The 15,745-nt window shown below is 39.3% G+C and overlaps 1 protein-coding gene across 2 annotated transcripts in view; it reads right to left on the bottom strand.

The window, feature by feature from the left end:
• mylka (myosin, light chain kinase a) overlaps nucleotides 1-15,745 on the bottom strand; it is an 83,400-nt gene that overhangs the window by 38,145 nt on the left and 29,510 nt on the right. For both annotated transcript variants that reach the window (XM_017692409.2, XM_037539491.1), the window contains 10 exons: nucleotides 14,960-15,167; nucleotides 13,669-13,714; nucleotides 13,032-13,197; nucleotides 12,078-12,243; nucleotides 11,846-11,867; nucleotides 11,205-11,734; nucleotides 10,522-10,725; nucleotides 8,286-8,420; nucleotides 5,322-5,474; nucleotides 391-528 (listed from right to left, as the gene is read on the bottom strand). In XM_017692409.2, coding sequence (XP_017547898.2) covers nucleotides 391-528; nucleotides 5,322-5,474; nucleotides 8,286-8,420; nucleotides 10,522-10,725; nucleotides 11,205-11,734; nucleotides 11,846-11,867; nucleotides 12,078-12,243; nucleotides 13,032-13,197; nucleotides 13,669-13,714; nucleotides 14,960-15,167 — 1,768 coding nt within the window. The remainder of the gene's footprint in view (nucleotides 1-390; nucleotides 529-5,321; nucleotides 5,475-8,285; nucleotides 8,421-10,521; nucleotides 10,726-11,204; nucleotides 11,735-11,845; nucleotides 11,868-12,077; nucleotides 12,244-13,031; nucleotides 13,198-13,668; nucleotides 13,715-14,959; nucleotides 15,168-15,745) is intronic.

Here is a 15,745-nt window from a genome sequence, read left to right as displayed (position 1 = left end):
ACAACAGATCTCAGGGGACTCTAGAGGAAATGCCCCTCAATTGCAAAACAGCAACAAAAAAATAAAACACAGAGAAAACATTTTAAAATTGCAAACAGACCAAGGAGAGTTAGTGATCCAGAATCCTCTACCGAATAAAAAATGACCTTAAAACACTTCATTAATTTCAAAATATCCATCGAAAAAAGATGCTTGCTGCAGGTAAAGAGATGTGAAGAAGAAATTTCCAAAACACCAAAAACCGAAATTGTTCCAATGGCCTTGTGGAAATTCCAGCCATTTGGCTGACTTGTAAATACAACGATCAGCATGCTTTGCATTGCAAATTCTATCAGTTATATGATGAGTAGGGGACCAGAGACAGGCTGTGGTAGAGGAAGATGCTTTTACCTGTCACCTCCACAGTCATAGTGACCTGACTGCCATCCATAACTTTCAGATTGTGCAGTTCTTTCAGGAACACTGGGGCAGTGGTTTTCTTCATCTCTGAGACTGGCAGAAGTACTGGCTTCTTAACACTTGCCTTAGCTATAACATCCACACACAGACACAAAAAGGCAGAATGTTAGAAATAGGAATGTGCCTCCATTCAGAGTGATCCTTCTTAGTACCTTTAGTATCTCTAAAACCTTTTATTTTCTAACTCACATGAACAAGGGACTGAGAAACTATAATGCTGATCAAACCTTCAGCTTTCTTTTATTTACCATTCTGCCACACTATCCATTCCATCAGCACTGCTACAAATCAGCTCCTGGAAGTCCATAAACAGTGTGTGATGAACTTCAAGATATTTCTAGTATCTGGTGCATCAGATACACAAAGTGGGAAAGCTGTGCTTCAGTCTAGGCTTCCCCAAAGTCAAAGACCAGCTGTGTGTTGAGGGAGGAACAAAATGCAGTTCCTCTGGAATGCAGTGCTTCATTTAACATGCAACAGCAGCAGACAACAATACAAACAAACAAAAACAATAAACTACACAAAACACTATACAATAAACAGTAGATCACTGTTAGCCCACAGCTGCAGTGACTATTTAACGCTCATGAGGGGTTACCCAAGTACTGGTATGATGCAATGTAGCCAAAACTATACTGATGATTTTTATGATGCAAAGAACCCTTCAATCATGCAAAGGGTTCTTTGAGTGTTCATGGGTTTATATAAAACCATTTTTTAAAGTGTGTAAGAGTAAGAAATATTCAAAATTATATGTAGCACATTCACGCAGTGTAGTAACATAAACAGTGACTGTGCAATGCTGTGCATGAGAGTAAAGCATCTTACTGAATCAATGAGCTGCAGTTCTTCTTACTGAATGTGAAAGCTTTTTAACAGTGTGGAAAATGTCCTGCCCCAAGCTGAAATTGAGATTCTGATTGATTCCACTGCTGAAATTGAGATACTGCTTGTTTCTACCCTTGAAATGTGGATTCTGATTGGTTTGGCTGCTGAAATTGATATTCTGGTTAGTTCAAAGGCTGGAATGAGGATTCTGATTGGTTCGGCTGATGAAATTGAGATTCTGGTTGGTTCTACCACTGAAATGGGGACATTGATTGCTGATGTTGCTAAGTGGAGATGGTGTTCTGAAACACTGTGTACTCCTAGTCTTATGACAACAATTCAGAGAAGACAAAAAAAGTATGTTTCAGCACGACAATGCCCTCATGCACAAAGCAGAGTTTGTTGGGGAAGAATTTGACCCGTCTGCTCAGTGTCAGGCCATATTGTCCAACATGCAGTCTAGATGGGACAGTCCAGGACTTTCTGCAGCTGCAAAACTAATGGACATATCAAACCCTATGGCCTATGGAAAAATGCAGTGTAAGAACACAAGCTGTACAGCGATAGAACATATGAAGCTGCTTGATAACAGAGGCTCCATACAGTGTTATAGATTGGCATTCGGTGATCTGTCCCTTTACTTGTGTGTCTAGAGACAATACAAGAGAGATCATAGTCTATTATATTGCAGAATTTGGTTTGGAGTTCTACTAGTGCTTTTTAAGACAGCATATTTTTCATACCATTCACAACCAAATAGGAGGAATAAAAAGAAATGCAACACATATTGTATCTATACTGTTTTAACATGTATGATTTGTTACACTTTTTGTATCACACTTGAGTATTTCAGATGACTAACAACTAGAGTAAAATTTACACATCAACTCCCTAACTGCCACTTCAGTCTGTCATTTTTTCAGACAGATGAAAAGACGATTCATGGACTTCAGTGGTTTTCAACACCACTATTATTACTACCATGTCCAAAACAGTCATCAGTCTTCAAAATAATTAAATTACTCATGCAGCCTTACCATGCTCAGTTCAGAATGCTTTTGGCACAATATGTTAATGTCAATAAAGCTCAGCTTTTCACTCTCATGAATTGGAGAAGCAATATAAACACTGAGAAGTGAAGAGTGCACACAATTCCTGCTGACCTGAAGTGGAATGCATGGCCCAGGCTAAGGTTACAATCTGTTTATTCTTTCCAGATGAGTGTATAATGAAGTCAATATGCAAACAGGGACATAATCTTATTAATTTAATCTGATACCCCTTTATAGGGAGAGATTGATGTTCTTGCCAAAATCACTCAATCACAAGAGTAATTTTAATTTTATTAACTGTCTTAAACCAAGTTCAGATGATGGGAAAACACACAAGAACAATGCAGAGGAGTAACAGTAAATATTCATATTTTATATAATGGATTTGTAAATGCGTGTATGTGTAATCTATGTGTGTAAGTACTGTTTCTTACATTTGTGAGCCAACTGTGAGCCACATAAGGATCTTATCGACTAAACAAGTGCACCTACAATTCTACTACAGTATTATGTAATGTATGTCATCATTATTGGAACAAAAACCTGTATTGTTATTTTTGTAATCTATCTACTTATTAATTTATTGTACAATTTGAAATGCAGCAGCTGTGTTTTTCATTGTCAAAACTTCATGAAGAATGTATCACATGAAACGATCAAAAGTTGCTTGGAATAAAATCTTGTTGCAGCAACTTCTAGTTATGCCAATATTTTTGGTTTTCCCTGTAAAATTATGATTTTGGAGATACAAGATGTCATCCACAGCTGCGAACTGCTGTTATAATGGTAAATGTCCCATTATACTGTCCATTTTCATGCACCCTCAATGTATAAGTGTTTTACATTCAGTTTTGCCTTTATTAAGTGAAATACACGCTCGACAAGTGACTTGACAGGTGATTGACTTCGCTATTGCAGAACATTTCACTTCTTTGCCTTAAAAAGTCTTGGGTGCCTCTTGCAGTTTGCTTTAGGTCATTGTCCATCTGCACTGTGTAGTCCTGTCCAATGAGTTTTAAAGCATTTGGCTGAATCTGAGCATATAATGTTTCCTTATATACTTATAATTCATCCTGCTGCTTTTACCAGCAGCCACATCACCAATAAATAGAAAGGAACCAGTTCCATTGCAGCCATACATGACCATGGAATAACACTACAATCATGCTTGACAGATGAGATGGTGTGCTCTGGATCATGAGCATTTTCTTCCATTTCCCATACAGTTCTCTTCCCATTATTCTGGTAGAAGTTGATCATTCCAGAACCATACAAGCTTTTTTAGATGCCAACCTGTAATCTGGTGTTTCTGTTTTTGAGGCTTACCAGTGGTTTATATCTTGTGGTAAACCCTCTTTATTTATTCTGGTGAAGTATTTTCTAGATTGTTGACTTTGACAAAGATACTTCTACCTCCTGGAGGATGTTTTTGATCTGGCCAGCTGTTGTGAAAGGGTTGTTCTTCACCAGGGAAAGAATTCTTCTGTTGTCCACCACAGTAATTTTCCATGGTCTTCCAGGCTTTTTGGAGTTTTTGAACTTCACAGTGCATTCTTTCTCTTTAAGAATGTACCAAATAGTTGATTTGGCCACACAATGTTTTGCTATCTATCTTTTTTTTTCTTCTTCAGCCTAATGATGGTTTGTTTCACAGGCAGTGAACAGCAACTCCAATATGCTGTGCTGTGCTAAACATTTTGTCAACTGTCATCTTATTGTTGCTAAAACCACTTGTTGGAAGGTATTTAAATATATATATATATATATATATATATATATATATATATATATATATATATATATATATAATATAATATATTAAAAAAAATATATATATATAAAAAAGAGCCTTAAATCATCTTTAAGGTTGTAAAAATACATATTTAGTTGGGTGTGTCCAAACTTTTGACTGGTAGTGTACTTGTATGAATATTTTCATCTATCTATCTATCTATCTATCTATCTATCTATCTATCTATCTATCTATCTACCTATCTATCCTCATGACGGGCTTAACATTATTAAAAGTATTATTAAAAGTAGTTTTGAAACTGGCTTTCACTACCATCCACTAAGGCTCGGGCTATTATTAATCAGAATACAAGTATACTGATGTAATTTTGTTCCTCATTCACAAGAACCAACTCATTCTTACTCTTTCATTCCTTACTGTTTCATTCCTCTCTCCTATTAGCTCCTCTCCCCATCTGTCCTTCAGAGGGACAGGCTATACTAGCCTATCAGTTCCAGCCACAGCTGTGTGGGAAAGTGCTGGTATTTCACATTTGTAGCCCACGTGAATGCTGAAACCTTTGCCTTAGACTGGCTCGCAGACAGCAGCGCTACAAACAGAAACACATAAAGCAGATGTTCCTTTAATCCTACAGTGCTTGAAATAACCCATCTCATAAAAAACACAGCCCTGAGATCAGGGGGCTGGGGATGCTAAGCCGCATATAGAGTCTGAGCTCAGATATCTGAGCACTGCTAAAGTGATAACATTTGTTTTACTAAATAGATAGTCTTGTCCAGCAGCCTCAGTCAACAGCTTTATTAAAGTGTTGGCCAAGCCTCTCCTAATGCCTCTGGCGGAGTGAAAAAATGATACTGTGTTTGTGATATTTGATATGAAAATATTTTGGAAGTAATTCCATTCTTTCCATGCCTGCTTTTGATATGGAACAAAAATCTGGATAAATTTAGCAATGGGAACTTTTTTTTTTCCATTTGAGTCTTTTAATATCCTCAAATGAGCTGCCAATATAACAGCTCTCTGCATGGAACAGTGCTAAGCCTGTATTTGGGGCATTCCACAAACTTCCGAAGGATAATGCTTCGCTCTCTGTTGTCACTAGAATTTCTACATTAGTAACAGTCTTTTTGATTCATATCTGGATGGCGTACTGGATTGAAATGTGTTAGCTGACCTTTAGCTTGCAGTGAGATCCTAAACACTAGAGGAAGAAATGCTGCGTACTGTACCTCTGACCACCACTCTGGCTGTGCACACCACTTGACCATGCTCATTCTCAGCCACACATGAGTACAGGCCTTCATCAGCACACACAGCATCCTGGACCATCAGCTGGGCCTCACCATTCTCAAACACAGCATGTCCATATGGGATGGCCTTATCTGATGGAGAAAGGGAGAAATAAACCATTTCATATCGTGCACATGTTTCACAGCAACTTCCCTTTTGGTCTCCACTTCTCTTCAATTTAAGTTTTGGTAGACATAAACTATTATCTTTAAAGGGAATTGATACTTGTCATTCACTCAACAAAGTAACAGTAGAAGTAGTAGTAATGCTCTCATGAACACCATATTAAGCAGAACTGATCATGATCTAATTCAATGCTCCCCTATTCTCTTTTTATAGATAGAATAGGGGAACTTTTTTCCTGGTATTTATTTTCCGTATTACATTTGTGTTGTTTTATGTACTGAAATTGTCCTAATTCACTTTTACCTGAGGTTTTCAACCACACTTTATCCCTTAGAATTAAACAGTAAGAGTGATATGAGTAAAGAAGTTCTGATTGGCTGCCTTGTATAATGCCTTATTCAAAAAGGAATTCAGACTTGAATATTCCATATAACTTCAGCAGGCATGGACAGGGACAAACTGCTGCAGGCTGAGTAGACAGATAAGCAGTATAAACTTGCTTGCTTTTTGTCACAGAGTGAACTCAAAATAAGCTGTTTTTGTAGCTTTGTTTCCAAATATGAACCATATGGACTGGGAAATAACAGTACATTTAGAAACTTTAGCACTGTTTACATATTCTATCAAGCTCTTTCCCCACAGTAAAAAAAGAGGAAAAAGCTGTGTCCATATGGCCCCTTACAATAAGCTATTCGGCAGCAACACAAAATGAACACTACCAGATTCCAAAAGGGAACATTCCCTTTTTTCAAATCCAAAGGACTTTTCCTTCTTTCTCTTTTCTTTTGGCTTATGGGAGGTAGCCTATTTTGTGTTCAGCCCACTGCAGTAGACCAGTCTCAGATGTCTGCTTCTGAGCACTAACACTTTCCAAGTGCAGCCAAGTGTAATATTTCAGAGTGAGTGATGCATGTTTTTTCCTTTATATGGTTCTTGGGCCTCATATTGGTTCAGTAGATTTAACTGTAGGTTTCTAACTATAGAGGAAACCCAGGAACTCATCAGGGATCAAGACAGCTCTCATTTTAGCGAACACACCGAAACGTCCTTGTCTTCTTTTCTCCAAGGCTGCTGCATAAAATCAGCAGACAGTGCATACCAAAGACTCACAGTGGCATTTTATGAGGCATAGAAATACTGTTGTGGAAACAATGCATGATCCATTGCACAAATGGACTTGGTATCAATGAAAGACATAATTTAACATATATTTAACTTGTCAACATGTTACTATAGATACTGCATATGCACTGTCCAAACATCCGGCCTAATATATGACCATGGAGCTGATTAATTATATGTTAGCTCCTGGCCAAACTAAACGCCACTGTTTTCTTTGCAGCCTAGCAGCACTGTAAAAATAAATACAGCAAATACACAGAATGGGGATGTTGTGATTTTTTTGGGGGGGGGGGGGGGGGGGGGGGGGGGGGGCAGTTTCAGTTGTGCATACATAAGCTGTTTTATTGACTATGACTGCAATGGGATTTTTAATAAATTGAATTTAATTCCTTTTGGTATAAAACACTGACATAGAAACTTGAGGTTGCAGTTTATGCAGACCATTTCACATGGAGAACAGTTTAAGAATCAGGCCCTGTTTTATAGCACACACACACACACACACACACACACACACACACACCTCACATTCAAAGGATGGATGGACTACTGCCCAGGGGCCTCTGAGGACCTTCGAACACAAGGCCTGATGAGGCTCAAATACTTAAGACAATCCACTGCTAATATAAACATCTGATGAACAATTTGCCATTAAATATGTACAAATGACAAAATAAACTATTTAAGTTTGTATTAAAAAAAATCCTCCACAAAAACACAAACTTTCTGTACATTAATAAGGCTAGTTTTGTTCATTTTCAAACCTGAATAAAATCTGTGTTTGCTCAAAGTGCACAAAAGCATGAATGTGAAGTATTGTTTAGTCTCAACTTTTAGTTCTTATGCATGCATGCATGTATCTATATATGTACATACATATATATGTATGTATGTATGCTTCAGTTTGCTCCAAAGACACACAGGCTAACTGTACTTACAAAATTGCCCCTAGGTGTGAGTGTGTTTGTGAATATATGTCTGCGTGTCTGCCATGTGATGGACTGGCGACCTGTCCAGGATGTTTCCTGCCTTCCACCCAGTGACTGCTGGGATAGGCTTCAGCCCCCCCCCCCCACGCAACCCAGAAGGATAAGCGGCTTGGAAATGGCGTGTATGTATGTATGTATTTAGTAGTATGCTTTGGTGTTAGAGTTTGGGGCCTCCAAAGATGCAGAAGACCACAATCCATCCCTCCTCACTATGGGCAGGCTATAGTACAGAGGTGCACAATCTCTGTTGAAGTAGTAACTCACTTGCACACACACAGATGTCTCTCCCTGCGGTCAGGGTCAGGCATAAGTCTTAAACAACAGTAATGAAAACACTGGCTTGAACACATCCAGAAGTTTCAGATATTCCTAGAAGTTCTCCTCCTCGCTGTAAAGGCATATAGGCATATATTTCTGACCAATACTGAAGAGATACAACCCATTTATGCCTAGGAATGGATTTGGGACCTGTGCTGTAGGGGGCATCATTGCCATCTGTTGGCTGAGAAAGTGTATAACATTGGCAATGTTTGAGGCCAACATCACTGGAGTGTACTATTTAAACTAGTGTCCTGCAGTTTTGACCTGCATTTTTTCTGTGGATTTTACATACATAACAGAGTTGCACAGACCACTTACTCTACTCCACTTACTATAGTTTCTTACCATTAAACAACCATGATATGATGGGCTGGGGCTTGGCCTCCACTGAACACTGCAAAGTAAAACTCTGTCCCTCTGTCACTGTGCAGCCCTGCAGAGCACTGTTGAACAAAGGAGCCTTCCCCTCCACATGCACACCTACACACAAACACATACAAACAAACATAAAAAGAGGTGGTCGGTCAAACCTAGGAAAACACTATAGTATCTGATTGCAGGCTGTTGCACTGACCAGCAGGTGGCACAACCACACTGGCATTTCTCAGCATCAAAATGTTAGATAAATCACTGAGGTATGAGATATGAAAGTAATGTACATAATCTAAGTAAGGCATGTAGTTAGATTGTGATAAAACAAACTAGGCCTCTATTTGGTCAAACAGTTCTCAAATAGACCATTTAGTGCACACCTATAACATTAGCTCAGCCTTAGCCAACTCCCAAATCCAGCATTAGAATCTCTAATTCTTTTTCAAACAATTTCATTCCAATTATCACTGAGCACAGAACCACATGCTCTTTCAGTTTACAGAGAGACAACCTAAACCAGTATCCAATAATACAATAATCCAAGAGCTCTCAGTTTTGGAACTTGACCTGAGTTCACATATAAATAAGCATGTATTTGGTTTTGACTTAATTTTCATGTTAATCCTCCTTTTCAAAGTGAATTCTACACTGTATTCCAAGTTTCTTTTGAAACTGAACATATTCATGGGGAGTTTGTTCTCTCTTTTTTGCAGAAAAATTCTTTACTCTCCTTCGCTCCTCAGTACTGAACATTAGATGATAGAACATTGCTGTGATGATTTGATTACGTTGAGCCACAAGAGCATTACTGATGCCAGATGCTGGATGTTTAGTCCTGAATCACTAATGACACTCAGACTCATTCAAAAGATATTTAATGATGCTCCACCACTCCAAAGATGCTGTTAAACTGCTCCAAGTGGCAGTGCTGGGGGACTTTATACCCTTCTAGTTGACGCTTGGCATTGAGAATGGTGACGTTATGCTTTTGTGTGGCTGCTCCAGAGCATCTCATTCTATTGGCAGCGCTTTTCTATGATTATACAAGCTCTGTTGAGCTGAATGTTCACGTCCAACTCACAGAGAAAGGGTGTCTGGATACTTCAGTTTATACAGTATAGGTAAGAGCACAACTAACTTGAGAGCAAATGTAACACAGGTATTTCCTATAGTTAAACAGCTTTAAGTAAAACAGAGGTGCACAACTCTGGTACTGGAGGTCCAGCGTCCAGCACTATTTGGAGGTGTCCTTACTCAAACACACCCACTAAATCTGCCAATTAATAGACAAGTGTAATCAGGTGTGTTTGAGTAGGTAAATCATCAAACTGTGCTGGACGCTGACCCCGCAGGACCAGAGCTGTGCACCCCTGAAGTAGAACATGCTTTTAGTCACCTTTCTGTATTCTCAGAGCAAAATATGTTAAGTTGTGAGCCTGCTCTCTCCTATTACATGAAACATATCCCACATATGAAAGCACACTTAGACCTAAACATACAGTACATAACGCTCGAATCCTCTATGCACTACTATTCCAGTAGGTCTGATATAGCAGGTCTTACAGATGTTATTAGAAAACAGATGTTAATAATTCTCCCAGAGAATGTGGTAGATAAGTTTGTCCTGAATGGGCTGAAATATCTTCACACCCTGAGAGCTAAAGCACAGCACTGTTACTATGGAACATTCCAGAACCAAGTGGGGAGAAATTCACAGCTAATAATTCAGCCCCCTTTACTTCACTGCTGACTGCCAGCTGAACTTTGAATTGCTGACCTGCAAAAAGATGGGCCAAAAATGGATTTAAAAAAGAACTAATTCATAAAAGAAGACATTTAATTAACAATTAACAATATTAGACTGACTAACTGGCAGAATACCAGTCCATACATACAGAACTGACCGAGGATCAGTCAGTACAGAGTGCATTAACACGATATAATATGCTTTACATCTACGCATTTACTATTATACTATTACATTTTTCATTACAGTCAATGAGGATCTTTAATTTGATTTGTACAATATGCATTACAAGACTGTGCATTATTTGGCATTGATGTGTTATGTAGTCATTGCTGGCTGTCCCTTATGTGAAGGTAACTCACTAGAAAATAACTTCCCCACAGGGTACAATAAAAATTTCTACTACTGCTGCTACTACACTGCAGGCTGAAATGCAGCACCAATCAGATGCAGTGCACTTACTCTTCACTGTAAGCGTCCAGCTGGAGGTAACTTTTCCTTTGCTGTTGGTAGCGGTGCAGCCATACTGGCCTGCATCTGCTTTCTGTACATTCTCCACGCAGAGCAGATGCAGACTTCCCTCCTGCTGTGTACTGATCCCTGCTCTCTGTCTGAGTACAGCGCCATCTTTAACCCAGCTCACAGCAGGCACCGGCCAGCCAGACACTGAGGACACACGCACACTTTACACACATCCTCACTTTGGCAACTTAAGATAGGATTTATTTGTTTCAGATCTGAAACATTTGATATTATACCCAGCTCTACAACACTGTATTTATTATTCAAAAATGTATGAAATCATCAGAAATCGAGGTATTAAAAAAAATACTTTTAGCAAATAAGGTATACAATTTGCTTCTTTAGTGCTTACTTTGTTATGAAGTTCCTGATGCCTGAATTTGCCCATACTTTTTATAGATAACTGTGATATAATGTCACACAAGTCTATTTGAGATTACTTAACAACTCAATTCGAAGCAACTGTGTGATTCACACATGCTGATGTGCTATACACTTGCACTCCGTGTTAGCTACAGTGTAAAACTAAAGAAGCAGACTGTGGTTTGGAGGGAAAATTGAGTACATTAGAATTTTTGTGCCAAACTGCTCCTTCATTATCCTCCTTCAAAAAGTCAACACACCTTGGCATTTGAATATGACTTTAGCACCGTCTGTGACTTCCTGGCTTTGAGGCTGGGTGTCAAAGCTGGGTGGAGCTGTCAGGGCCTCAAGCCGACTCTCTCTGGCCAGTCTGCGGGCCTCTCTGCTAGACTCAATCACTGCAGGCACTGGGCTTCTCACTGGAGATCTATTTGCTTCTGCTTCCACATCTCGCTCTGTTCCTCTGCTGCTGGAATCAAAACTGCTCTTCTTGGTCTGTTGACTCCTAAAGGTCATGGAGCTGACTGACCTCTGTTGACCTATTGCTGACACCTCATCTTTGGCTTCATCAGTGGGCTGCGATGCTGACGTCACGGTGCTTTCACGTACCTCTGGCCTGATTGCCAGGCTTTCTTTGGCTGTGGTGGTGGTCACTGTAGTGTGCGTGTCCACGGTTACAGTCCACGCCGAAGTGCTGGCAGGTCTTTGGTCATTGATAAGGCCATTGCTGGAGTGTTTGATGGCAGGTGAGGCAGCCCCCTTTGGGAGATCATGAGGTGAAGATTTGCTTCTGGTTGAGAAAGATAAGATGTTGGAAGGAGATTTGAAAAACAATCTAGTCTAAGGAAGTTTGAAATACTGCAACTTCAATAATCAAATATTACTTTTTCAATGTACTTACATGCCTTCTTCTTTGTCGGAACCTAAAAAAATAGAAATATAATCACATTTACCAAAAAGAGATTAATGCAGTAAATCACAGTTTGAAATACAGTAATATAATAGCAAAAGTCAAATAAAAAAATATTACCATAGCTGCAGCCTGGCTCAGTTGCCTTCACTCCATTTGCTATCTTAAATGCCATATTGATCCATTTTGTAGTGAAAGTTATAGGTTCAGAAATGTTTTATACCTTGAACTGTGAGCTCTGCCATAGCAGAGGCTTTACCCGCGCTGTTGGCCAGTAGGCAGGTGTATAGGCCAGCGTCCTCTGCACATGCACAGCGGATCTCCAGGAAGTGCAGCCCGGACCTTTCAAACATGTTGTAGCGATCTGAACTCTGGAGCTCCTCATCACCCTGAGAAAGTCAAAACAGAGAGTAATCAACTCTTCATATAAGTTTCTCTCTCTTCACTTTGGGAAGAAAACAAATAAATAAATGTCCCCTTTGCCTCCAACTAGTCAAGGTATGTTTGGTGTCCAAAGTTTTGCAGTGGAGTTGTGACACTTAGACAGCTGACAATGGAAGTGTTTACCCCAAAAGATTAGGATTGTATAAACTTTATGACTTGTTTTTCGAACCACGTCCGACTGTTAATTAAGGTTTCTGACAATGTGTCACATACTAGTGTCTATAAACATGCTAAAGAGGGTATTGTACAATTCCATGGAAAAACATTTTTGTTTTTCTAAACAACCTTTCAGTGAATGTTTGCTTGGAATACTGTGAATCAAATGTGTGACTGAAAAAGAGCTTCCACAGAATATAAAGGTTCTAAAAACAGTCAATAAACTGCTAAAGAAACTTGACATTATGTGAAGCGTCTCTGAAGCTTTAAAAGTTTCTTGCATGAATCTCTTTTTAAACATGGTTCTTTAATTGTGCAACTAAATGGCTGCTACTACTGTTTTAGCTCTGTTACGTACTTATATCCATTTTTATAGATTTATTAGTCAATTTGATTTTATTAAGCAAGCCTGATGCAGTGTGGTGGGCATAAGCTTCTGCCCCATGTTAACTAAATTAGTCTTGTAATTCCAATGTGAAACAAAAGAACTTTTTTTCCACCAAATGTGTTTTGCTGGCTAAGTAACATTATATGAATGCGAAGTCATGTTTTTCAGGCATCTCTTTTATTGTCCCACCTTATACCACAGGACCTGAGGCTGGGGACGTCCTGTGATCTTCGCAGAGAACTTGCCTGTCTGCCCCATTTTCAGGTAGAGGCGTGAAGGTTTGGTCACAAACTTTGGGGGGCTTTCACCCCAGATACTTGGCCTGTTCTCCACTGCAGGGAGCCCTAAGCGACCTCTTAGAATACAGGAGACAAACCAAGAGTGAACACAGTGCAAACCTACAGTGGTATTATCATGAAAAATAATGTTTCCATAAAAGAAAACTCTGTGTATAGCCATCAGAATGACAGCAGGGGCTCTCTAAGGTGTCTTCAGATTTGAAAACTGATCAGCCTCTTTATGTCAGGTCAGTGCTATTGACATTCATCAAAACTCCTTTTTTTGGAGCTACATGAATAGCTTACATGTTGCCATACTGGAGGAACTGTTTCTTCTAACTTTCTTTTGGCCCGCTCTCATAAGCTACGAATGTTCTTTTGAAAAATGTAATGGAATAAATTTTCCATGCAAGGAAAACAAATTATTGCAAAATGCTGAAACTCAATTTAATGCAATAAAACTTTGGGCTTTTTGATCTCAAAGCTCAAAGATTTTAAGATTGCCAGTGAAACATGCTCACAGTAAACTGAGAAAAGAGAACCCTTACCCTGTTTTACTGGAAGAGGGCAGGTTGTATTTCTTCATTGCATTGTCTGCGTGATGGACGAAAAACATGAATGCACAACAAACAAGCGCAGATTAGTACAACATGAAACAAAACACACACAAATACATCTCATCTGTGTGGAAGTCTCTCTCACTCTCTTCAAACATGACCTCACACACTGTTTACGCCACCAATGGCAGAATGCATGCGTTACCCCATATGTTTCTGTTTCAGTTTCAGGAAGCTTGAGGTGTTTTGGCGAATGTTTATGATGGTATAAATCAGTGCAGATGTAGACCTGCACTCAGGCCTGCGCTTACGCTGAGTGGGGATGTAAACTGAAGTGCCAAGCAGCTATTTCATGCCTAATGTAAAGTCAGTATGAGCAGCATCGCGGCAGCGGAAATACTCAAACACAGCTGCTGGAGTATTTGCACAGGAATGTGAGCACATACAGGAGGACAGGGCCAGTGCAGCCTCACCACAGGAAAAGGAACGCTTTGAGTCCTCAATGAGAACAGGCAGAAATGTTGGTTTTACAAATATGCTTCTGGCTTTCAACAATGTCCTGCTGTAATCATGAGCTTTAAGAGCTGAGGGTGAACGTTAAGTTGCTACCTTGAATGACAAAGAGTAGCAAAGTTGGAATTAAAATGCATTAACTGAATTCCACTTGAACATTGGTGGTTGGACTTACAATCCAAACATCTGCATTTACATTTTCAAATATCAATGTCTGTTAAGGCAATTTTGCCACAATTTGCTGAGAAGCCCTGCTGCTTATTCAATATTATGTGTAGTTCATGTATCAAGGTAGCAGATTGGTGAAGGATAAAATGTGTTCTGTCATCAGGCCCTGCTTTAGTCAGGCTAAATGAATAAAGTGCGGGACGTCTGCCAACACAGTCTCTCCCTCTTTTAGTGTGGGAGTTCGTTAGCCAAGCTGTGCTTGGACCATTGGACAACACTCAGGGATTTCTCTGTGGTATGAAAGTTATTCAGCCAAAACAAAGATCACATACATCAGCTCACAAAGCATCACCTAGCTCTAACCTTTTCTTTTAAGGTGGTGAATGTACAATTTTAGTTTTAATGGTGTTAAAAGATCACAGTGAATCAGGAGTGGAATTTCTAAAGAAAAAGAAAATACAAGGCAGCACTGCTAGTCTCTAGAAACCTTGAACAACCTTTAAAAAAGCACAGTTCAAAGTTATATCTAAATCTAGATAGCATCAGGAGCTGGACGTGAGATTTATTTCATTTCTTATAAAACTCAGTGAAGACAAAGTACCTTCAACAATTATCTCCACAGTAACCTGTCGACTGCCTGCATCATTGACAGCCTCACAGGTGTATCGTCCTGCATCCTCTTCCTGGACTCCTTCAACCAACAGACTAAATGTTCCGCGTGCGCTCTGTTCCATGGAGAACCGGCCTCCGGCAATTACAGCTTTTCCATTTCTAAACCAACACACCTGAGGTTCTGGACTACCACGCACCTACAAAAGTACAGACAAAGAGAAGTCAGTACACAACCAGGGCAGTTGCTATAATTTCTAAACACAGTCACTAAGGACCTCAAACCACCAGAGGCCCCACAAATATGTAAGGTTTTTTTTTTTTTGTGCATTATCATTTGTTGTTGTTTTTTTTAATAATTTATTGAAGTGCATTAAATCCATGTCAGTTGTAGTAAATCTAGGATCTGAAAAAATTGGAAGTTGAAGTAATGGGAAGTAATGGGTACAAAGCACTGCAAGAAATAAATGATGACTACAATTTAGTCTTTTTGTCCATTTTCTTGCCATTCAGATGAAAAGGTTTGTGGCTACCTAGGTAATATCTAGGAAGGAAGTACTCAGCTAACTGCTAGCTAGCTAATTTCCACTCATCTATGAAAAGAGTAGCTTAATGAGTGGTGTCTTTTACTGCGTGGAATGCCTCTTCATTGGGTTGAATAGTGAAATGTGACCATATTTGAACCGCTGATTTTTCAAACTGGCTTTTTGGACATGTTTTGTTGTCATGTATTTAACATTCCGTGTTGATACTAGCAAAACACAGCACAAACGGACAT

The sequence above is a fragment of the Pygocentrus nattereri genome, chromosome 6, assembly GCF_015220715.1.
Source record: "Pygocentrus nattereri isolate fPygNat1 chromosome 6, fPygNat1.pri, whole genome shotgun sequence".
NCBI classification, from domain to species: Eukaryota; Metazoa; Chordata; class Actinopteri; order Characiformes; family Serrasalmidae; genus Pygocentrus; species Pygocentrus nattereri.
The sequence above is the reverse complement of the archived record's forward strand: the minus strand, read 5'-3'. Positions and strand labels throughout refer to the sequence as shown.